This window comes from Oryza brachyantha, chromosome 12, assembly GCF_000231095.2.
Source record: "Oryza brachyantha chromosome 12, ObraRS2, whole genome shotgun sequence".
Lineage (NCBI taxonomy): Eukaryota > Viridiplantae > Streptophyta > Magnoliopsida > Poales > Poaceae > Oryza > Oryza brachyantha.
The window spans coordinates 14,240,314-14,263,000 of NC_023174.2; the positions used below are offsets into that span (position 1 = coordinate 14,240,314).

The 22,687-nt window shown below is 40.7% G+C and overlaps 2 protein-coding genes and 1 long non-coding RNA gene across 4 annotated transcripts; 2 read left to right on the top strand and 1 right to left on the bottom strand.

Moving 5' to 3' along the window:
- Nucleotides 1–410: 410 nt before the first annotated feature.
- On the bottom strand, nucleotides 411–7,384 carry LOC102713592. Its single transcript, XM_015843370.2, has 14 exons — nucleotides 7,217–7,384; nucleotides 5,345–5,796; nucleotides 5,200–5,263; nucleotides 4,758–5,111; nucleotides 4,179–4,303; nucleotides 3,986–4,094; nucleotides 3,755–3,900; nucleotides 3,599–3,672; nucleotides 3,163–3,268; nucleotides 2,928–3,045; nucleotides 2,777–2,849; nucleotides 1,401–2,680; nucleotides 1,132–1,323; nucleotides 411–1,021 (listed from the first exon to the last, which is right to left on the bottom strand). Exons 1-14 carry the CDS (start codon nucleotides 7,223–7,225, stop codon nucleotides 833–835), a joined length of 3,291 nt encoding a protein of 1,096 aa, XP_015698856.1. The 5' UTR covers nucleotides 7,226–7,384; the 3' UTR covers nucleotides 411–832.
- LOC107305475 lies at nucleotides 946–4,493 on the top strand. Of its 2 annotated transcripts, none has more exons than XR_001551677.2 (4): nucleotides 946–1,053; nucleotides 1,232–2,701; nucleotides 3,617–3,700; nucleotides 3,780–4,493. It is a non-coding gene; the product is annotated as an uncharacterized LOC107305475 (long non-coding RNA). The 2 variants fall into 2 exon arrangements; XR_001551678.2 differs by having other exon boundaries at nucleotides 3,786–4,493.
- A 5,666-nt stretch (nucleotides 7,385–13,050) lies between the features above and the next one.
- On the top strand, nucleotides 13,051–16,124 carry LOC102703916. Its single transcript, XM_015842958.2, has 7 exons — nucleotides 13,051–13,124; nucleotides 13,694–13,999; nucleotides 14,099–14,192; nucleotides 14,489–14,607; nucleotides 14,680–14,787; nucleotides 15,107–15,166; nucleotides 15,670–16,124. Exons 2-7 carry the CDS (start codon nucleotides 13,694–13,696, stop codon nucleotides 15,718–15,720), a joined length of 738 nt encoding a protein of 245 aa, XP_015698444.1. The 5' UTR covers nucleotides 13,051–13,124; the 3' UTR covers nucleotides 15,721–16,124.
- Nucleotides 16,125–22,687: the final 6,563 nt, after the last annotated feature.

Sequence of the window (22,687 nt, forward strand, 5' to 3'; positions counted from 1 at the left end):
GGTAGGAGTAGAACATTACTACCTGCTCTTATAAAGGGTTGATAAGTTTCATCTTGCTAAGATATATGAAAATACATGCAGAAATATTCTTTTTACAGATACTGACAACACAATATTGAACTTTGGCCTTCAAGATGAATCTCACATATATACAACTGAAAATACAAAGTAATCACCCATTGGACTTAGCTATTTACAGCTCCAATTCAAGAACAATTCTAAGCTGTACATGGAAGCAATGCATGCTATCTGAAACCAAGTTACATTCTCCTGGATAGATCAATTAAGTAGGACTGCAGTTCTGATCCTAATTTCTACTTAACACCTGGAACTTGCTGAATTCACTCTGGAAAAATGCAACATAGAAATTAGAACATTAGAGCAAACTCCAATTAAATTTTACCCACAAGATAGAGCAGCAAGCTCCAGCCACAGCAGATTCAAACAACAGAAAAGCCCAATAAGATCCACCTTAGATAGATAGTACTGGATTTACAAAAAGAGTCACCTCATAGATAGGGGACTTTACATGGCATAGATGAATTAAGCTTTGCCAAAATGGGAGGGAACACACTCCTCATCACAAGCTTACAGAAGCATGTCCATCAAGCATGCATCACAACACATTTCTAAGCAAGAACTAAGGACCAAAAAAGAGCACTCCTCAAGCTTGCAGGAGTGAGCGCGCCTACCATAATAGCCTATTAATCCCACGAGTGCAGCAAAATCGAAGGAGAGGGAACTGATCTCTCCTTCAGATTGTGGGACTGTTTGCTTTATTCTATATAGTAATGTAAATTCTGGTATTACTGTATCCTGGATGTAAGCCTAGTCAAACAAACTTGAAATGCTGAATCATGCAGCCACAAGTGGTGCAGTTCTTGAGTAATGTCACCGAAGCCAGGAAACATCCTCGGCATGCAATGCTGTGCATACAGGGGGAACATCTAACAATCGCCTCAGCTCCACAGCAGACCACCATCAGCTGGCACCTTTGATCCAATGCCTGCTCCATGATTCCCTGCATATTAGGTGTTTTATTAGAGACAAGAGGTAATATTGTCGTACGCAGATCCTTTGTTAGTATTAACAATCTGAAAAATATCTGATACAATGTGATAAATATATTACCACATATTGGTATCTTGCATCCTGTGCAGGGGAAGACTTTACTCCACTTACAGCAGTGCCACAGGTCATGCATGCCCTGACATTGCACCTCATCATGCAGGCAACACATATCTTATGAAGGCATGGGACGAGCTGCATTGCAGCATCGTATGATCGACAAATGATGCAGTAATCACTCTTGGGATATGGAGCCTAGGGTGGAAAGAACCATGTCAAGAACAATTCTCATCCTAAGGGAAACAACAAAAACCTCACAAGATAACACTTACCAGGAACCTATCCCATTGTGATTGGAAGAAAGAGAATCTCATATCAGTCTCACAGTTGCTCGGAGTTACCTCTGGCCTTTCAACTGGACAGTCAACAAAGCATGATGTTGGTCTGGAACCAATCAATCCAATCCTCCTTGCAAGTCCAGACTCAAATAAATCAGTCTTCCTCATAGGCTCAGAAACAATTTTCTGAGTGAGAGATGCAGGCTCAATCAGAATTGGTTTTCTGGTAGGCACAGGCTGAAGTAAATCAAGTTTTGCTGTAGGTTCAGGCACAATCAAATCAGATTTTTTTGCAGTTGCAGGCTCAATCAGATCAGGTTTTCTTGTAGGTACAGGTTCAATCAAATCAGACTTTCCTGTAGGTATGGACTCAATGGAATCAGGTTTTGTGGTGCTGATGACCGTAACTTCACTCAGCAAGCTACCGTTGTCAGTGGAAGCACTATCTTGCTGGCTTTCAGCATTACTCCTGCTGCACTCATCGCCCTGCTGGCTCTGCAGATTGTTCTCACTGCAAGTATCACCCTGCTGACTGTCTGTGTTACGAGGAGAGTCCTCGGTGATATTAGTGGTAAGTGGAGACCTTGGGGACTGATGATCTGACACTGATTCTGGGAGCTCATCATGATCAAGGGAGAATGGCTCTAGCAAGGGTACATACTTTGGTCGCGTGACCGGTGGAAGGAGGACCATGTGTGTTGCAGGACCACTTCCTACAGGGACTACACACATTCTGCAGATACCAGGGAGGGAGCGCATGAAGTCACTTAGCTTAGGATAACCAAGCGTGCCATGATCAAGCTCCATTCTGCAAATCGCTCTGAAATCACCCTTCAGAGAGCTCAATGGGTACCTATCTCCAAGCCGTTCGGTAGCATCGAGAAGAAATCCTGGCAACCACTTCCTGAATATAAAGAACCAAGATGGAAGACACTTCTCTGGCAATGGCCGCCGGTTCCTAGTGTTATGTTCCTCATTTAACTCACCATCCAACAGACTGTGAGTTACCTTGGGAACCTCCTGGTTGTGGTGCCTGAATGAAGTTTTCTGGAGTTCTGCAGGCAAGGATCCTCTAGCAACAGCATCCTTCACCTCCACTCTCTTCCCAAGCATGTACACATGATGAGTTTCCTTTGCACTTATCACATCCTCTTCTCTTTTGAACTTTACAAAACCAAAGCCTCGGGATTGCACCCGATCGCCCATCCTTATCCCAATGACTACTGCTTCCTCCACAGGTCCAAATTCAGCAGTGAAGAACTCAGTAAGGTACTCTGCCAGGAAGAAGAAAAAAGGTAAGTGTTAGAACTTAGAAGCACATTGGTTTTAACTTTATTAAACACAAGTAGTTCAGGATTCTGAAACTTTACCAGCACCCACAGAAGGTGGGAGGCCCCCAACGAAAATTTTTCGAGTGTAGTCGTGCTTCGGCCAGTGATTAGGCTAAAAGAAAATATTATAAGAGGCAGACCTAGTGAAACAAAATGGAATGGTTGACATAGGCAGAGCTTGTTTGTTTACCCGAGGCACAAGCTTGGACCCTTGCTTGGGAGCAGAATGGCTCTTACTCTTGCCCCCTTGGGCAGAACCTCTAGACCGAAAATCTCGATGGCTTGCTGATGTTTTAAGCCCAGTACAGCTGCCATATTATCAAAAATAAATGTATTAGCTTGAAACATCAGATGAGAATCAATGATTCTAGGATTTATAAGAAGAGAAGATTAGGTATAAATCATGCACCAGACACCAGACATACCTTTCATTTATATCATCGCTGTCATAATCAACAAAATCGTCATCTAGGAACTCTTTGCAGCTTTCCTTGTCTATCGAACTTTTTTTTGGATGTGAGCTACGGTTCCCTAGAAAAAAGAACATATTTCTGTTAAAAAGGTATTTTCTGCATATCCATCATTATTCAGCAAAACCAACAGCAAACAAATCTTCAAATCCCTTTCATTTAATCGAAAACTATTAACTTACGTGTACAGTGTATACTACAAATCAAACAAGCTAATAGCACAGAATGGGGACAGACTAAATTTTCGAAGTTTGACAGTATCTTCTCTAAACATCAGTTATGTATGCCCAGAGGGAGCACTAGGAGACGAGTAAACGATTTCTTTTATAAAGTATAACCCTATTTAGTAATTCAGTTGATAAATATATTTAAATGACAGAAAATATCTTACATGGAGCCACATTTGCAGAGGTAAGAATGAAACGCATATCTTGGGATGTTGCCACATCTATTGGTCTTTGCTTTCTGTTCGATGTCAAATAATCACAGGATGGTAAGTGCATCAAGTCAAACAGAAGCATTCTTCGGAAATCTAAATATTACCCACCTTAGGTTCTGAACTTTGGTGCTAGCCCCAGAACGCAGGAGGAGTTTTACACAATCCACAGAACCATTCTTTACTGCCAAGAACAATGGAGTCTCTTTGGTCTTGGAAGGTATATCAACACAATCTTGTGCATGAAGCAGAAGGGACTTGCAGAGCAAATAATACACTAACAATTAGTCATAAGTGACAAGAATGTCATTATGTGAGTTGATGAAAGTGACAAAAGGCTACCTGAAGGGCCTTATAATTTCCCTTAGCCGCAGCACTGTGTACTGGTGTAAGACCTAGTTTGTTTCCCTGGAAAACTCTGGCACCATTCTTCAGCAGGAGCCACACAATCCTGCACAAATACAAAATATAACAAAGTGAAGACAATGCAAAGAGCAATAAGAACAGTTGATCGAACAGAATTCTGAGAGTATACCTTGGCTCCTGTGTGCTTGAGCTACCACTAAGGCACCAGTGAAGGGCCGTGTTTCCTTCAGGATCGGCTTCATTGACATCAACATCCCCCATCAGAAGCATCTTTGTGACATTCACATCTCCAACCTACAGGAGGAAAGTCAATCAGAATTCAGAAGAAGTCTTCCTATGAATACAGTTTTACACTATAAACCTTACCTTGTTATACATAGCGCATTTTAAGCATTCTTGCATGAACCATAATTGGATAAAAGGTTTTTAAATAGGGTAGAACATGAAGCACAGTCAAATATTCATCTTATATGTAACCGTAGCTCATTATGCATACCATTTTGGCTTTTTTATCATTCTTAAAAAATACCTCAAGGTACCAAGAATTTTAGTATAAATTTTTAGTACCTCAAGGTACAATGTATCTCAAGTTATCACATATTTTATATTAAAAAGTATGGTACCTTGAGGTACTTTTTAAAGGATGATAAAAAAACTCATACCATAAACAGTGTAATGCAAGCAAGAAAATTCTGAAAGATGCTAACTGTGAACACAACAACAAGCACAACAATATGAACAGAGGTACCTTGGCAGCTTTAAGTAGAGGGGACAAGCTTCTCTTGTCAATGATGCGATCCCTCCATAACGCTGCCCCAAATTGGTTAAGCAGTTGAATCTCACAAAGCAGGGCCTTTCTCCTTTCATTGCCGTCACGAACTGGAGCATCCCCGATTGACAGAGCCTCATCCACAACTGAGTAGTAGATTGATTTCTTTGTCCTGACGCCCTCAATAACTACACTAACTGGTGCTGATATCTTCTCTTCAGCCACCAGAAGCAGCATCGCCAAAGGAGCAACACGTCCCTCCATGGCATATTTGTAAGCCACCTCTCCAACCTCTCTGGTTCTCTCTGCCAGGAGCCTTACTGCCTTCAGATCCTGCACATGCAACAAGGTGACATTTTTAAGTGAAAAAAATATATGGACCAGCCATGAGACAGTGAATGGGTAAAGTAATCATACAAACCTTTTCCTGCAGGCAAGACAGAAGATCTTCAATGGAGCTGTCCAGTGACCATTTAACTTGAACTCTGGACAAGAACATCAGTCAGCAACACAGTAGTTGTCGCATGAAACTTGAGGAGTTAGCTCTTGAGGAGTACACTACACACCTTCTGCTGAGGAGAGCGACCTCGAGCGCGAGAAGAGGCCGGCCATCGACCAGCTTGAGGTCGGCGCGAGCGTCCTTGGAGAGCAGCAGCTCGACGCACCTGGCCGCGTGCACCTCGGCGGCGATGTGGAGCGGCGTCCGCGTGAGCTGGTCCCTGGCGTCCACCGGCGGCGGCGTGATGCCGTGGCCGCCCTCGAGGAGGAGCCTGGCGCACTGCACGGCGTCGTGCTTGCAGGCGAGGTGGAGCAGCCTCGTTGACATCTCCTGGTCCAGCATCCGCGACGCGTCCGAGCCCTTGCGGAGCCGCCCCAGCGCCTCCTTCCTGAAGGACCCCACCGCCGCCAGCAGCAGCGCAGTGTCGTCCTCCGCGACGGCGCGGGACACGGCGTTCTCCTTCCCCGCCGCCGCCGCCGCCGCCGCCTTGGCGCGATCCATGCTACCGCTCTCTTCACTCTGCAAAAATCAAGCCACACAAAAATGCACCACCACTCTTCAAACACTGAGGAATGCAACGAACAAAAGATAACTAAGATTCAGTCAAATTTGAATCAAGCTGAAACTCACAACCACACGTAGGAAAATCAAGAAACAAAATCACATTGCTGTACCCAAAGAAACCCACGGAACTTGAGCCATGACAGCACCGCACTCGAAACATTTCCACCCAAAATTATCGAGAAGAAGCAGAAGATACATAAAAACTGGAACTCCACGAATCCACCAGCCACCTGTGGCCTGCTCTAAGCACAGGCACGGGAAGGTGCAAGAACAAGCAGAGGACCAAAACTTGATGAATGAGAGACGGAGCAAGTGCAGTTTTCTTTCACATCCCAAGCCCTCGTCAAAATCACGGGGAATTGATTCGTAAGCTCAGGCAGTCACTCACATCAGGACATGATCTCGCAAGACAACGATGACGTGACACCCGAGATGAAACGAAGATACGCAAAAGATTCACGAGAGAAATTTTTGGCCAGATAAGGAAAGCATCAGCATTCAAAGGTTTTGGTCGATACCTCAAACGAAGCAGGATGAACCCACAAAAACTTGGCAAAAACGCACTGAGACTAAAGTTTTGCCTCGCGTGCTGAAATGGGTTGAACATATCGTTGCACCACGAAAAAAACTTGTGGAATACACGGACGCAGTGTTCATAAATAAAACCCCAAATCTCCACGGAAAAAAACAGGGCAGAAAAGAGGCACGAAGGCATGAACGAGCAACACCTGAAAACCCTAGCACCGGCCAATCCAAAAGAGCACCAACGCTAGACGACGGATGCTAGCAGTGCGCTTGGACACCTTGTGCATCGGACAAATATAATTCAAAAGTCTAAAAAATGACAAAACAAAACAATCGAGCAGTCACCCGACTTTGCACGGCAAATGGTTTAAATCCTCATAAATCCACGTCAAACGAGTCAAATTGATCCGAAATCCACGAATCGAACCACACGATCAATGAGCCAAACCCGCGACGCACAAAACCCAAAAGCATCAGGAGAGGAAAAAAAAAGGGAGACGGGGGATAAACCGTCGTCCTCGCAACAAAACCCACGAGGAATTCGATCAAATGGCAGCTACTAGAGAAACCCATCTCAATTCTCAAACCCTGAGATCGATCTCACGAAACTAAACCACCAGGACGAAGCATCATTTCCCTCCCCATCTCGCCTCGGGCCTCGGCGAGCAACAGAGACCAAACGAAACACACCAAAAAAAAAAAACCACACGGATCCCACCGAAAATCCTCGAAAACCTCAACCAGCAAAATCGCGCGGATCCCCAGAAGAACCAGATTAATCCCCAAAACCGAGAAAAAAGCTTCGATCGAACCAAACCGATCTCCCACACGACCGCTTGCGCTGCCTCACCTCTCCCATCCGCGCGTCTCCTCCCGCAACTCCAAAGCCCCTCCTGCCCCACCTCCACCTCCACCGCCTCTTCAATCTCCTTTGTACTACTCCCTCGCCTCCACCAACTCACCGCGGGAAGGAAGGAGAAGGAGACAAACCAAACCAAACCAAAGGATGAATACTTGTCAGCTCTCTCTCTCTCTCCCCCTCCCCCTCCCCCTCTCCCTCTCTACCCTCTCGTCCTCTCCCTGCTCGTGTGTCTGCTCTGCCGCTGCCGCCGCTGCTGCGCCTGCAAACCATCAGCTTTTGCACCCCACCCATCCTCGAGGGAGGAGACAGGAGAGAGAGAGAGAGAGCGGAAAAAGTTTTGTGATCTTGCGCGCTTTTTGCCGTTTCGGGCAAGCCAGGCCGCAGCGATCCGGCGAGCCCTAGCTACCCCCCCGCGTTTGGAAACCCCCCGGCGTGTCACTGACAGGTGGGGCCAACGCGCCACCCTCTCCCACACTCCTCGCGTTTTGTTTTGTCTCGTTGTGGCGCGCAGCTCTGACGCGTGTCAGACGCACAGAGAGGCCGTTCTGTGTGAGGTGGCTGACGGGTGGGGCCGGGAGGAGGGGACGGAGGTGTGGGGCCGTGGTGTCAGTGGGTGGAGGTGGAGGTGTAGGTGCGTGGGCGGTGGGACCCACGCGTATCGTTCTTGGGGGACGGGAAGGAGGCGTGTTTGTTTGTTGGGTTGGGGCGTACGGACGGACGATGAGTATGGAGGATGAGGACGAATTTGAGGATGCCTTGTCCGTTTCTGCTCTTCTCCTCCTAATTCTGGATATACTATATTTTTTTTCATCACTTTTGTTCGATCTGTAGTTGTGACTAGTGATGAACTGTTTTTGAGTAGGTTCATACCTATCCATTGATCATGCAACTAAATTTAACAGACGAGGGTCGAACTCTTGAAGAAAAGTGACATGCATTTCGTTGTTTTGAGGAAGATGATAGACCAGTGGTTTATTTCGTATAAAGTTTTGATATGTTTTTTTGTTAAGTTTATTGTGATCTATTTAATAATGTGTGAATATGTAATTTTTAATGGCGCATATTTTTAACCACTTTATTCTTCCATCTAGGTTTAGTAATCTCTCCATGGTAAAATAAACCTCTTTCTATCGCTTCGCATTTGTCTTAACGAGAAACTATTTCTCCATTTACCTCTTTATCTTAAACAATCACAATTATTTTTTTTATTTTTTACATATATTTTCTTCTGAACTAATTATAATCTTACTCGAATCATTTCTATCTACTTTCTTAATATTTATGACCAACTCTAAAAATGTTTTTTTAATGGAGGTAGTACTTAAAAAGGGGCTATGTCTAGCTGCATGTTGGGACGTTTATTTTTTTTCTAGGTATAACGGTGTGTCGTTTAATTCAAAGTAATTGGAGAGGGAAGTACAAGTAGTTATATGCTAGAGTTCTTTTTTTTTCCATTTTGAGGAATACCACAACTTAATAAGATATTATACGTACTCGGCCAACCGAATTAGAGAGTAGCTGCAACTAACCCTGGTGCCTTACCATCCAACTGAAATGGCATCAAGTTAGCCCCTTTTTGCGATTGCACATTCTTAATGCGAGGAATAAATTAATTACATTGTTTTAGGTAACTGATTTATACTATGCTCCAACATAAACAAAGTACTAGTTTTTACTATTCCTCAACCTCAAGTCTCAAGCACACTCAGCTCCGCACCGAAATTCTAATTTGGAGCACACCATATACGTACACTACTGACCAATAAGAAAAAAGAGAGACTCCCTCCATTCAATATAATTGCATTTATACTGTAGAGTCAAATTAGTTACGAGAATAAATGACTTATTGAATATCATTAAATAAGGAGATTGTGTAGGGTAAGAGCTAGATAAGGTAAAATGAAATGATATTTGATAAGGTGACCGATAGACAACTAGTACTCTACAAATATTTTTTAGGGCAAATTTAAATTAATTCTAAAAACACACTTATAGAGTGAGTAATAACCGAGTAAGATTGGATAGCCGAGCATATATATAACAAGCCCGTCTAACTAGGGCACGTACAACGATAAGACAACAACGGTCTCTGTGTTGTCACCGAGGCAAAAATCGCTTACGAAACGTTGAATGAAGAAAGAGATGATTACCGTCGTTTCGTTCAGTGACGGTAGTGGCGCGTGCTCCAACCCATAGAGTCAGCAGTCTACTGGTTTGATCATGTATGCACGTATACATTACAGAACTTACAACCAAATAGACAACAATTGTCTAAACCGTTATCAATTTGTCTATTTTGTTGTCTATATGTGCTAAATAAACAAATACAGTCTAAACTATTATACATGCTCTTAGAGATCGCAAATACTGCATACCTTGGCGTATTCGAGTCCGTTGATCACTAAACGTTCGTTCGTGCATTCGATGACCCATGCATTATTAATCGAACCACCAACTCCATTTGATCCATCGCTATCTTATTGCACATTGCCACCCCATTTTCCCAGTTCTATTTATGCTTATAAGAGCAGGTACAATAGCAGACTATAAATCAACTATAAACATATTTTAAGATGATAAGAGAGAAGAGCACCAGGCTACAAATTTGTAGCTATCTATAACATGGACTCCAAGATACATGTGTGTATGACAACTAAAGCCGAATATTAATTGTATAGTATATAACTATCGTATGAATTGACTATTAAGTTGACTAGACAATTTGTAGCCAGCAGTTGGCTATACTATTGAACTTGCTCTAAACAAAATTTGAATTTTTAATCTTAAATTTATAGTTGATTTTTAGATTTTTTTCAATGAAGTTTATTTTCTGACTGTGTTTGTTAGATCGCTAAAAATACGCATATAAATTTTTTATTTATAAATTATTTTTAATTTATAAATATATCATTTAATTTTTTTTAATGCCTTAAAAGGCCTAAATAATCAAACCTGCTATGCATAACGTAGCACGCTCGTGACGTGCAACGATATGATGCCGCTGCGTGCAAGCGTAGCTAGGGTGTAGTCGTAAAATGCAACGTGCCAGGGGGTCAGGGCCAGACGGTGCGGGCGGGGAGACAAAAGCTGCGTAGGCTCCGCATGCAGCAGAGCGCGCAGGCTAGGCCGACGCCCAACCACCGGCAAGAGGACATGCATGCATGTACGCGCACTGCCCTGCACTAAACTGGCCCCGTGTACCTGCGAGTTCCACCGCTCCATTCCCCATTCCCTCGCAAAGAAAACGAAGTTCTATATATGAATATAAACACACGGCTATAAATTTATTTATTTCCTGCGTTTCATATTATATACTTCCTCCCTTTCAAAATAAAGTCGTTTTTCAGTTGGTAGATGACTCTTTGTCTTATTTGAAATTTTTTTTATGATTAATAATTTTTTTATTAGATTATAAAATATGAACAGTACTAATTTTTTAAATTTTTTTACAAAATTTTCAAATAAAGAATGGTCAAAGCATTGGACATATAAATTAAAAAATAACGTTAATATGGGATGAGGTAGTAAGGGCAAGTATAACAGGGTTGTTGTCTATTTGACACACACAGACAGCTAAATAGACAGCTTATACAATAACTTATCTATTTGTTTGTCTGTAAAATATTTAATTTATCTTTTGAACATATATCAAGGTAATCAATGGTACTAGCGAATAGACGAGACGCGATGTACAACAGTGTTAACAATGTAGGTTTGGCATTAGAGCACGCGTCTCTGCCGTCTCTTAGAGAATAGACACTATGGTCGTCTGTTAGATAGGAATGGTTTTTTTTTTGCAAATTTCGTAATATACAGACAGCTTAAAGACATGCGTTGTACATGCCCTAAGACTTTCCGATCTTGATATGTTAATTAACCTAGATACATATAAAAAACATATATATTAATATAAATAATATGGAATAGAGGGAGTATTGGAGGGAGTGTCATATATGTTTATGCTTATATTTATAAGTTAAAATTTGAATTTTTAACTTTAAATTTAGAGTTATTTTTTGGGGTTTTCACTGAATTTTATTTTTCAGCATTGACTTTTAGATTGCTAAGAGTACGTATATAAAATTTTTATTCACAAACTATATTTTTTTATGGATATGTCATTTGGGTTTTTATATGAAATACCTAAACAATCACCCATAAAGCTTGACCGCCCTTTTTTTTTTTTGCGAGGAACTGTGGTTCATTTAATTTATCCTGAACGATGTATCAACCAAATTCATGGATACATTAGGCCGGCCACCTCTAAAGTTCTTTCTACCCCTTTGTTTCCCAACGTAAAACTTTATAATCTTATTTATATTTATATAGATGCTAATAAATATAAAAATACATATAAGTTATCTATATTAATCAATAAATAAATCTAAGTAAAATAGAAAAATTTACCACGTCAAACGATACTTTTTCGAAAAAGCTTCCGTATGACATGCCGTAGGAACGGGACAGTTAATGATTGTATCTTCTCCGCGCGCGCACGCCTCCACGCTGCCGTGACGCGCGCCTCCCCCGCACCTCCTCCTCGCTTTGCTGCGCCGGCGACCGTTCTAGCTAATCTACGCAAGTTGGGCGAGTACGTATCCTTGATGCATGCGTGCATATGCAAAAATATATATCCAACTCGATCTATCATTATCTAAAGAACATATACATGCAAATATATCCAATACGATTAACTCGATCAATATGTCATATATCGATCTCCCTTGCCCCTGTTGCTTGTAAACTAAATTAAAGAAATTAACTAATTAACCCCTTCTCACCAAGTCACCAATTAACGCGTATGCGAAGCTTTTGGTATCATGTGATACACGTTGATATCTTCTGATACTATATGATACCACTTAAAACCTAGTGAATTGATAACTGTTGATATCTTCTGACATTTTTTGGTATCATCTAACACATATTGATACTAATCAATATCATCTAGGTTTCCATATAGGAATCAAGTGATACCTATCAATACTTATCGATACCTGTTGATACATGCTAATATCATATGATACCACTTAGAACCATATAGTACCGCTTGGTACCACCTGGTACCATGTTATACCTGCATCTTTTTGAGCTTCCTTTGTCGCGCGACACTATGATACCGGATGATACCAACTGGTATCATACTAGTGGTATCATCTGGTACCAGCTACACGCTAGTACGTGAGACGTATGTGAGCGCAAAGACGGTGTAGGCGTACGACACGCTGCGGCGAGAGCGCAGCGTGGTGGCGCACAGCGCAACGTCGGTGGAGGTGGGCAGACGATGATGGAAGCGGTGCGATGTCGGTGGAGATGGGCAAACGATGCCGGAAGTGGGCGGACACGGGCGATGGTGGAAACAGGCAGACGTGGATTTTTGATGACACGTGTGATCTGTTTTGGCGGAGGCGGTGGGGATGGTCGGGTGCTGCACACGTTTGGTTCTGACGTGGTTTTGGATCAGTTTGGACTTTACTTTAACTATACCGTCCGACGGCGTACCGTCGTATAGTCGTTCTCATACTTTTTTGTGTGGAGTATTTGAACCCTTTTTATCTTCTGAATTTCGGGCCCTACAAGGCTACACGTGCCAGAAATGGCCCATCAGGCTAACGGCCCACGGCCCACGGCTTGCCACGACAAACGGGGCCGTGCCTCGCGCATTACCCGCGCTGAAAAGAGAAAGAGAGAGAAGATGTTTACGTGACTCGGCCTTGAAAGCGTACTTTCTAGTTTACGTATTCGCGCCGTGGAAGCTACTCCGCTTTTCCATTGGCGTTCTTCCCCAAATTTGCTTCCCTCCCTCCCTCCCTCCCCTTCTCGAACCCTCCGACCGCCCGCCCTCGCCCTCGCCGGCGCCGGCGACGAGTTCCGCCGCGGATATCTCTCCTCCGCGGTAAGCGATTCCGCTCGCTATCGTACTCACTCTGGGCTGCTCGGGCGGTAAGCGTTCCGATTCCTGCTCGATTCGAGCTGCCGGTCGCCGGCGAAGTCGGCAGCGGTGTCACAGTCGGCGGGGGTTGCTATGCTTAATCGGTTCGAAATCCTGGTTTGGTAGCCAATGGAGCGCTATGATTTTTCAAGCTCAGACGCGTTTGGGGTATCTGCTTTGAAAGTAATTTACCAGTGTCGTAGCAGTTTGTTTGTGTTCTGCCATTGACCTAGTCTGCGCCCAATCTGTTGCTTGCTGCTAGTAACTGTACTGGGATTTTTATAATTTGATTTTTTTGGCGGCTATTCATAGCCATTAAATCGAAACAACCAGGCAACTAGACAACTTAAATTGTTACCAAAGTTCCTAGTGAAAAAAAGTTAATTGCCTGAGGTACCTGTTAGATTTTAGTTTTTCCATGGTCAGGTTAAGGAAGAATTAATTTTTTTCCTTCTTGCATTTTTTTTCTATATCTCACCTTTCCAGCTCTCTATTCAAGATATTTTCAGCTGTGACTAATTATAGTTTAGCAGATGGAATTTACAGATGAAATATTACAAGTAGATGTGTTAGAAAGGCACTTATTGGCTGGTTTATCACCGGATGACTACAATGGAGCGTGCGAGGATGAGATCCTGTATGATGCATCATTTGGGGCAACGGAAGATAAGTTTGTCAAGTATCAGATTACTCGGTGGATTCTGCTGTCTGTATTGTTGATCTTAGCTTGGGGAGTAGGACTCCTCATGCTGCTTTACTTGCCAATTTGGATATATGTGTGCCGGAGGGACTTCCGCTCAAGGAAGTTGTGTCTGACTCCACATGCTATCATCTATAAGGTATCAGCATGCTGGATAGGAGATGGAAACTCCTATTTTGTTTTTATTTTGCCTCTTAGGTTCTTACTATTATATCTAACATTGCTGATCATAATGCAGGTAACTAAGCCTGTCACTTTCCCTTGTTTTGGTGCTTTGAGGAATGAGAAACATGTTGTCCTTCATTCAGTTTCTGATATTATTATTGAACAAGGTAAGCTTGAAATAACACTGATCAAACTTGTTCGTGATGATTTATTTGAAAAAAAAATGTTTGCGACTTGTTTACTGAACTATTGAAGTGCTCCTGCTAGGAGTTGGTTATGAGAGAAATGATGTGTGTTTTTATTTCCATCTTTTCTTTTGAGTTTGTGCAAATCCAGTTCTTTCCTTGGTTCTGAGTTGTGAAAAAAAGCTTTGTTAAGAAGTTTGTTCTTGATTTCTGTATAGATGAGTGACATTCTTGCTGCAGCATGTTCAGTTACAATTGAACTCAAGTGATATCTGTAGGTTATCTCCAATCCCTTTTTGGTATATATTCAATCAGAATTGAGAACATTGGTGTGCGAAGGCCTGCTAGTGATGACATACAGATAACTGGAGTTACTCATCCACATGATTTCAGAAAGGTACTTAACATTTTGATTTATCTATCTCAGTCTATCTCAAGTTTTTGTCACATTCAGACATCTTTTCTTCAGGCTGTTCTTGTCCACCTTTTGAATACAAGGAATCTGAATCTCAGTAGAAAAGCTTATGCACACGATGATCACCAGAGCACAAGTTATACTCCTGTAGCTATGTCTTCGGTATGTCTTCAATTCTATTGCCTAATGGTACCTTTGAACAGTTTAAACTCTACAGATTCTTTGCATTTAGAAAGCCGTGTGAGCTATGAGATCCAACTTCTCTGAATGTGCAGTAGTAGTAAAACTATGAACAACCATACACTTTTTATATTGAGGTTAGGATTGTATGAGATAGATTTGTTTGAACAGCATACATGGTTTTTTAAGTTAAGCTTGCATTTCGAAATTACCCTATTAAACTTAGCGAGTTTTTCTTTATTTTACATTGACCATTTTCATTGATCCCTGTGCTTGGCATGATATACATTGAGTTTTTCAGGTGCCTCCTCTTGGAGATTTGATACTAGAGAAGCTTGACAATGTTGAAATCTCTGTGAAGGTGATAATGTCAGTATCACTGTTAATTTCTTATTTGTCTAAGTTTTAATTATCTTCCATTTCGTGCTCATAACATTATAGAAACATGGGTAGTGCCATCACCTGCAGAGAAAATCTCTAGTCCTCCTGAATTCTATAATGTTGACAGTTCATGTATGAGTCTTTGGGTGGAATAGAATACAATCAACAATACTTGTTGTAAAGCTCAAGTGTGTACGGGGAAAGGTACTGCTTAATGTGACAAGCTTCTGAGAGCCCAAGAATTTTGGATTTATGGTTTGATAATTAGAAGCATTGAGCCAAGCCCATAGGTGATAGGTGTATTACCACAAAATCCATGTACTCTTTAATCCTCTACCACTGCAGATCTGCATCTTATATATTTTTGGGTTACATTTCGTTGCTTTGCAACTTTTATCCTGTACATGTGTTACAATATTAAATATGTTCTTTTGTACTAATATTGGTTCCATCCATTTGAGAGCAAATTTTCCTGTGATGCAGAAAATGCAAGCACTGCTAGAAGGTGTTGAAACATCCAGAATGAAGACTTAATATGCTTTGGTAGGTATGCAAAGTTTTAGTTGTTTCCTCCCTACTGTCTTTGGACAGTGCAGCAATATTGCTCCTATATTAGAGTTCTGTATTTTTTTTGGCCCTTAATATCTGTTTCACCTCGAGTGTTGCATGAAACTTGTCATATTGATATTGTCATTCCCTTGCTATTAAACTGTTAACTAAACCATCCAAGAGGGATCCCTTTCATGGACTTTATAGGTATCATTTCTACAGACTACATGCAATGGAAATAACAAGTTCTGCAGTTTTCTGGCAGAGGTCTTAAATGGTGTCCTTCAATCGAGGATCACTATCAATGTCACAACCAGGGTTCACGAAACTGCCGGTTACCAGTGTAACCGTGCTTACCACTGGGGCACTGTAGCTATAAATGGCGGTTTTATTTGGATAAAATTTGTTCAAATTCGAAATTTTGTCTGTTCAACAAGCGGCGGTTCTCACTTCAAACTGCGCGGTAACTGCAGCAAACTGCACGGTGACCGCGGTGAAACCGCAACAAAACCGTCCGTATTGTGGTTTTCCTCAGATCAACCGGTGGCGGTTTCGCTTCAAACCGCATCGTTACCATGAAAAAAATGTCTCTCTTGGTGATTTTGAATTCAAAATTTTGAAGGTGAATTCAACGTGGTTTTCGTGGTTATTGCATGATAATTGAACTACCGGTTGGGGACGGTTTTGGTAGATCAAACGGTTTCGTAAACCCTGGTCACAACCCTGTAGTTGAACTCATGAACTTAGCAAGAATTTGACTGGAAGAACCCATGTTTGGGAAACTATCCAGAACAAGAATATTCTGTATAACCTTGTCTCTCTCTAAGTTGATGGGAATTTCTTGTCCTGAAATAGCAACTACAAAAGTGCATAATCGGAATCATATTAATAAGCACAAAACCTTCTCTTACTATACTAACTTAGTAGTAAAACTTGAGCTCTAGTAAGTAAAATCCTTCTACCACCAGAAATCTCTGGAGTGGTCAAGTTAGTAACTAATATGCTTGGTAGTGGTGGTTTTCTTGACTATGATGCCCTTAATGCTCAAGAAATTACTAGGAGTTATTATGAATAAATATGACCACATGTCACTATCACAAAATACATCCAATGCAAAAATAGAAAAGCAAAGATGCACCACTTAGTCTTGATTTTTGTGGCAGCAAATTATGATGAGGCCCTCGTTTGAGGATCTTGTACCTGTTATCTTGTAGAGGGCACTGCTTAAGTGTTTATTTGTCAAAAGTCCATGGAATCTTTTACTGGGTATTTTGGTGTTTCTCTGGTTAGATATGTTAAATCATGCCTGCCTGGTGACTTGCATTTCCAACATGTGGTTCATTGAACCTTAAACATCCAGTCATCATGGAACCACGGGAAGTTGGAAAAATAAAAGGATTAGCAGCAACAGGTAGAGCATGGCTAAAAGGCAGTATCTGCTTCCAGTCAAGGCTGACTGCTTAACTTTTCTCCCCTTTTTCTCATCCTATGTTCACACTTCCCATGTCCCCCATAACAGTAGTAGTTAGTATTTAATCTCCTGGTTGAAGATTGAAGTGTACCTACAAACAATTTGTTTGGGTGTCCTTGTCCTGATTTATTGGGGGAGTGGATCCATCATAACCTAGTTTATTGATTAGGTGGTTATGGCTGCATCGCTTTATGTCTCGTCTATTGTAGTTTAAGAACAGAGTGGTCATGAATCATGTTGCCTTTTGTTTGTTCTCCATTAATTATCATAATGATTAGTGTTAATTAGGAAACTACTTAATCCATGATTAAGTATCACTCAGAGCAGCCTCTAGTCCTTTTGGGCATGACTTTATGGTAGTGTGTTTGATCTAAGCCTGTCTTGCCCAGTCAAACTGCTATTACAAGCCTAACACGATTGCTGTTACTGCCTACCTGTGTAGCCTGGATTATCTTGGGTGACAAAGTTTTATTTTTGATAATATTTTAAGATTGAACAAGATATGGTTGGTGCACTAGTCGTGGATATCAGTATCACAGTCGTGCTTACTGTGGATAGTGGTAGGCTGGTGTGGACATTTCCACGGTGCCTATTTAGCTTGAGCAAGCGTTTAACTATGCTATTGTCTTATGCGTTGTCGTGCCAACAAATAGGTAGTGATGGATTAATTATTGTTTGAAGTCTATTTTGTGATTAAGCTGAGAATTTCACTTTCTGCACATACAGTCAGAGTTGATAATCACAAGCTTTCAAGATTCTGACAAAAATATCTAGTGGTATTAATGTTTTTACAGTGGATATGCCTATTTTTGATTTATTACAAAAACAATAACAACAGGTATTTGCTTCCCTTTCTTTGGAGAGCACTTACATCCTTAGCTTATTCTGTTGAGTTTGATATGTTATTCTAGCATCCTGTGGCTGAGAAGTGATCGTATGTTGTGGTACCACCGCAGAAATTGTCTTTTAGAGATATGCCATTATAAAGTTTTGTCTTACACACATGATACTCCAAGCTGATATATTTTAAAAGTGAACTCTACAGTTGCACCAATATAATTTTCCCTTGCAAAACTAGTTGCCGAGAGCCGTACAACCACAAAAACTATGCACTGTTTGTATGCCAGTGAGCCATAAGGATAAACAGGTGTTTGATAAGTTATTTAGGAGCATGGGGAGGAATTTTTCCAATACAATTTGAGGTGTTACCAAAGTCAAATGTGTTGCTTTTTTGCTCTGTTGTTGTTGATCTTTCAACCATGGACCACGACGAGAGTCAGAGAAATGTCTTACCCTTTTCGTGTAGTCTAAGCTATCCTGTGGGTTTATGCATGCTGTTTATGCACTATAAATATACTTTTGCTGGTTGACTTTAAGTATTCGGAAAATTCAGCTAACATGCACCCACTGTCCTGAGACTTGTAAGTTCTAATGCTGACATCTTTGTTCTCGAGATGTCTAGATTGTTGCCCAAGAAATTAAAACTAAGATGACAAACACAACCAAGATTATGCTTGTATCCTAGGATCCTGATTGGGCAGGAGAAAAGTATATACTATATGCACAAGTGGTTTTCGATTTTGAGTTTTGACCAAAATCCAAGGTCCTGCCTGTCCTTATTAGCATATCGCCACCTCATAGACAAACAAGCAAAACCATTTTATATCTGGAATCAAAAGAACATATATATATCTTGCGAATCTGAATTGACACCACAAGCTCCTTTTTGCTGCTGTTGTTGATTGTGATAGGCAGCTGTGACATATATGGACTCTACTTCTCTGTCACATTCTGAATCTTTCTTCCGTTTTATTCGTGCCGACTTCTCCAAGTTTCTTACGGCTAGCTGACAATTTTTATTTCTCTTATTTCCAGTGTGCATCTTCATATGTATATTGATAATATAACCTTTCACTGCGCGTGTTTTTTGCATGTTTTTTTTGACAAGGGCTAACCATGGCTTTCGTTGGGTCCACAATTAGGTCACAGAAAAGATAGCAACATCTTCTCTGGAACCTCACCCTTGACCATTGACTTGGGCGTACGTGTGCACTGCAGGGTAATGCGGCGGTGATGTGAGCCGGTTTCCTTGGCGGGCCCGGCTGGGAACTGGCCCCACCTGTCAGCCACTCAGTGTCAAGCAATCAAGCCCCAGGTACAGGCCTATCGTTCTCCCAGCTTACATGTGCTGCAACCTCTGAATTCAACGGTGTTGGCTACCATGAGATAAGGTAGTGATGAGTTCATTGTTAGATCCTGAGTGGCTGTTTGGATGTAGGGATTTTTTTATAGTCCCTTGTCACATCGGATGTTTTGACGTTAATTAGAAGTATTAAATATGGACTAATAGTAAAACTAATTGCATAAATAAAGGCTATTTTATTAGATAAATTTTTTAAGCCTAATTAAGCCACGATTAGCAAATGTTCACTGTAGCATCACATTTGCTAATCATGGCCTAATTAGGTTCAATAGATTCGTCTCGTGAAATAGTCCAGAGTATGAGGTGGGTTTTATGAATAGTCTATATTTAATACTTCTAATTAGTGTCTAAATATTTGATATGACAGGAACTAAAAATAAGTCCGTGGAAAAACAAACAGGCCCTGAGAACATGTGGTAGTGTGCAAGGCTGGTGTTTTTTTTTCTGCAATATATTTTGCCCCAGTGATTTACTATAGGCTAGGCTAGGCAGTGATTTTTCCATGCTTTGTCAATGTAGTTGTTGGCTAAACTATTGGATTGATGGAATGGATCTGGGGATAAGTAATTAATTAAGGAGGGTCACAAAATTTTAAACTTGTTCAATAATCCATGGCAGCCATGTAGGGGCTAGATGACACAGTGGCTTGTTCGGATGTGTTTGGAGCGAGTTGGGATCCTGATTCCTGGCAGCCAATCATTTGGAAACATTGTCCAGCACGGTAAAGCCATCGTGACAAAATGTTGCTGCATTGTTTCTGACTTGTGATCACCTCCAGCTTCTTTTTTTCTTCAGTTTGATCAATCACTCAAATCATGTTGACCACTTAATTTTCACTGTGTGAGCTCGCAGTCACGGTAATTAATTTGGTGAGGAGTGCAAACATGGAATGGATTCAATTGTCAATCTATATATACTTGGCATAAACTTGGATTCAATTGTCAATTTATCCTGTCGAAAAAATTGACCATGAATTATACCACTTGATTTTTACTGTATGATCTCGCAGTCGTGGTAATTAATTACTTGACACAAACATGTGGATTCAATTATCAACTTTTCCTTCTGAGAAACTATACGGACTAGAGTTATAGCACATGGTTTCGTAAAATCCGTACGATTTTTTCCTGATCCTAAACCTCATCAGTTGATGCTTTCGCTTTACTTTAATCATGATGTGATGTGGAGGCTGTTAGCCGCCTCGATCTCCATCGTCGAACATCATAGCCGTCAGCAGCGATCAGCTACATCGGAAGCGGCTATATATACGGACAAAGAACGGCTGCTGGCAGTTTTTAATTCAATGTTTAACTTTTTGTCTTATTTGAATTTTTACGATTAACATTTTTGTTGTTATTAGATAATAAAACATGAATAATATTTTATACGTGACTAATTTTTTAATTTTTTATAAATTTTTAAACTAAGATGGATGGTTAACCGCTGAAGACAGAAATCTATTAAATATAATCTTTTCGGGACGGAGTTAATATATATATCCATCCAACAATGTTGGCAACCTTTTTCTCGAAAATTATATACAGCAACGCATGTGGGCCCTACAGACAATATTGTTTGCTTGGAGGCATATGCATGCATGTGGATGTGGCCCAATCTTATGTGATCGATGATCGAGATTGATCAATGGATGGACGACGTACGTGTCGATGAGAGTGTCCACTTGTGTTGTGGCATAAAGATGGAAAAAAGATGAGACTAACATATCATCTTTTTGTACAGTATGTCGGTCCTTTTTTTTCTCTCTGAATAAAGTGATGTTTAATCGCATTGATTCGTAGTAATAAGTAATCACAAGTTCACAAAGAGCATTTTCGAGTTGTACGTAAATCAAATTAGAGCTCCTTTGAAACGCAAGGTTTTATAAACACGTATGAATAGAAAAAACGTAGGATTGTGATGCTATGTGTAAGCAAATTTTATAGGGGTGTAATTAAAACACATGGATTTGTAAGATAATGTGTTTGGACATACATACCATAGAAAAATAACACATGAATTTAGGTTGTTTTTAGAGATCGAGAAGAAAGATAAATGAAAGAAGCATTGAAATTCTCAAAGAAAAATTAAGAGGTTAGAACTCATGTGCAAAATTCCTATGAAATTGGGGTATAGTGCAATTCAAAGGAATTTAGCTAGCTTCAATCCTATGTTTCAAACAACCTAGTTAGTAAAATTTTCTTCCGATTCGAATCCTTTGAAATTAATTCCTACAAAGATATTCCATTCCAAAGGAGCCCTTAGTAACTAAAATCAGGAGCATATTTATTGGTAATTTTTTTCTCAAAAAAAGCATAAAAGGGTGGTACATATACACTAGAATATACATGAGTCACATTAATTGGATTTGCATTAACAATTGTCAATACAAGTGGAAGAGTAATTTGGAACCTCATGCATCAGTCATACATATAGGACCTGTGACTACACATCAATAGAGCTGTATGCCTGTATATGTCGCTAGCGACCCTTCAATATCCAACTGTGGCCAACTCATTTTTGTCCCTACTGATCTAATCGATGGCAGTCGGGCTATAGTCATCATACTTTTACTTATATATGAAAGTAATAATATATTCTCTTCGTTTGATCTTATAAGATTTTTTGAATTTATCTAGATTCATCTATATATCAATCTATATGTTTTATATATGTCTAGATTAACAGAAAGCTTTATAATACAAAACAGAGAGAATACCCTTCTAGTATTTATGGCGCTAGGCAGTGGCGGATCTAGGGGGCTGGCGGGGCTCCAGCCCCCCTATACGCCGGATCCCCTATGTAAAATAGAGGAGAGAGGAAGGGGAGGAAGAGAGGAGGAAGAAGAATAGGGGGAGGGGCTAAAAGAGGAAGAAGGTAAATAGCCCCTAACCTTTGGATCAATCTGCCGCTGGCGCTAGACATAACAAATTAAATGTTATAGAGTATATATATCTCACGTTTAGGGCATACAGTGCAAAGAGATCAACAAGAGAGCATACAACTACAGCTAACGTCTCCCTTTGTTGAGTGTAGATGTAATTGCATGTGCACGCACATTGTTGGTGAACTGATCATCCCATTGATAACGTACATCCACGAGGGGTGAAAACGGTATGAAAATTTATGACTGCATCAATTGATATTGTTTGTGTAATAACAACATAAAAATGATATTGCTTTTGATCATTTCTATTTCTAGCCATACATATAGTTTAATTTTCTAGTATGTCAGTGTCATATTAAAATCATTAATAAATAATTAAATTTATATATATGAG

Excerpts from the sequence above, each read along its gene's own strand:
- LOC102713592 (XM_015843370.2), bottom strand. Across the intron at positions 3,269-3,598 it reads CTCTGCAAATGTGGCTCCAT|GGAACCGTAGCTCACATCCA; the intron begins GTAAGATATTTT and ends TCTTTTTTCTAG. Across the intron at positions 1,022-1,131 it reads ATGCAAGATACCAATATGTG|GGAATCATGGAGCAGGCATT; the intron begins GTAATATATTTA and ends CCTAATATGCAG.
- LOC102703916 (XM_015842958.2), top strand. The coding sequence starts at position 13,694 with ATGGAATTTACAGATGAAATATTACAAGTAGATGTGTTAGAAAGGCAC. Across the intron at positions 14,000-14,098 it reads CACATGCTATCATCTATAAG|GTAACTAAGCCTGTCACTTT; the intron begins GTATCAGCATGC and ends ATCATAATGCAG. Across the intron at positions 14,608-14,679 it reads ATCCACATGATTTCAGAAAG|GCTGTTCTTGTCCACCTTTT; the intron begins GTACTTAACATT and ends TCTTTTCTTCAG.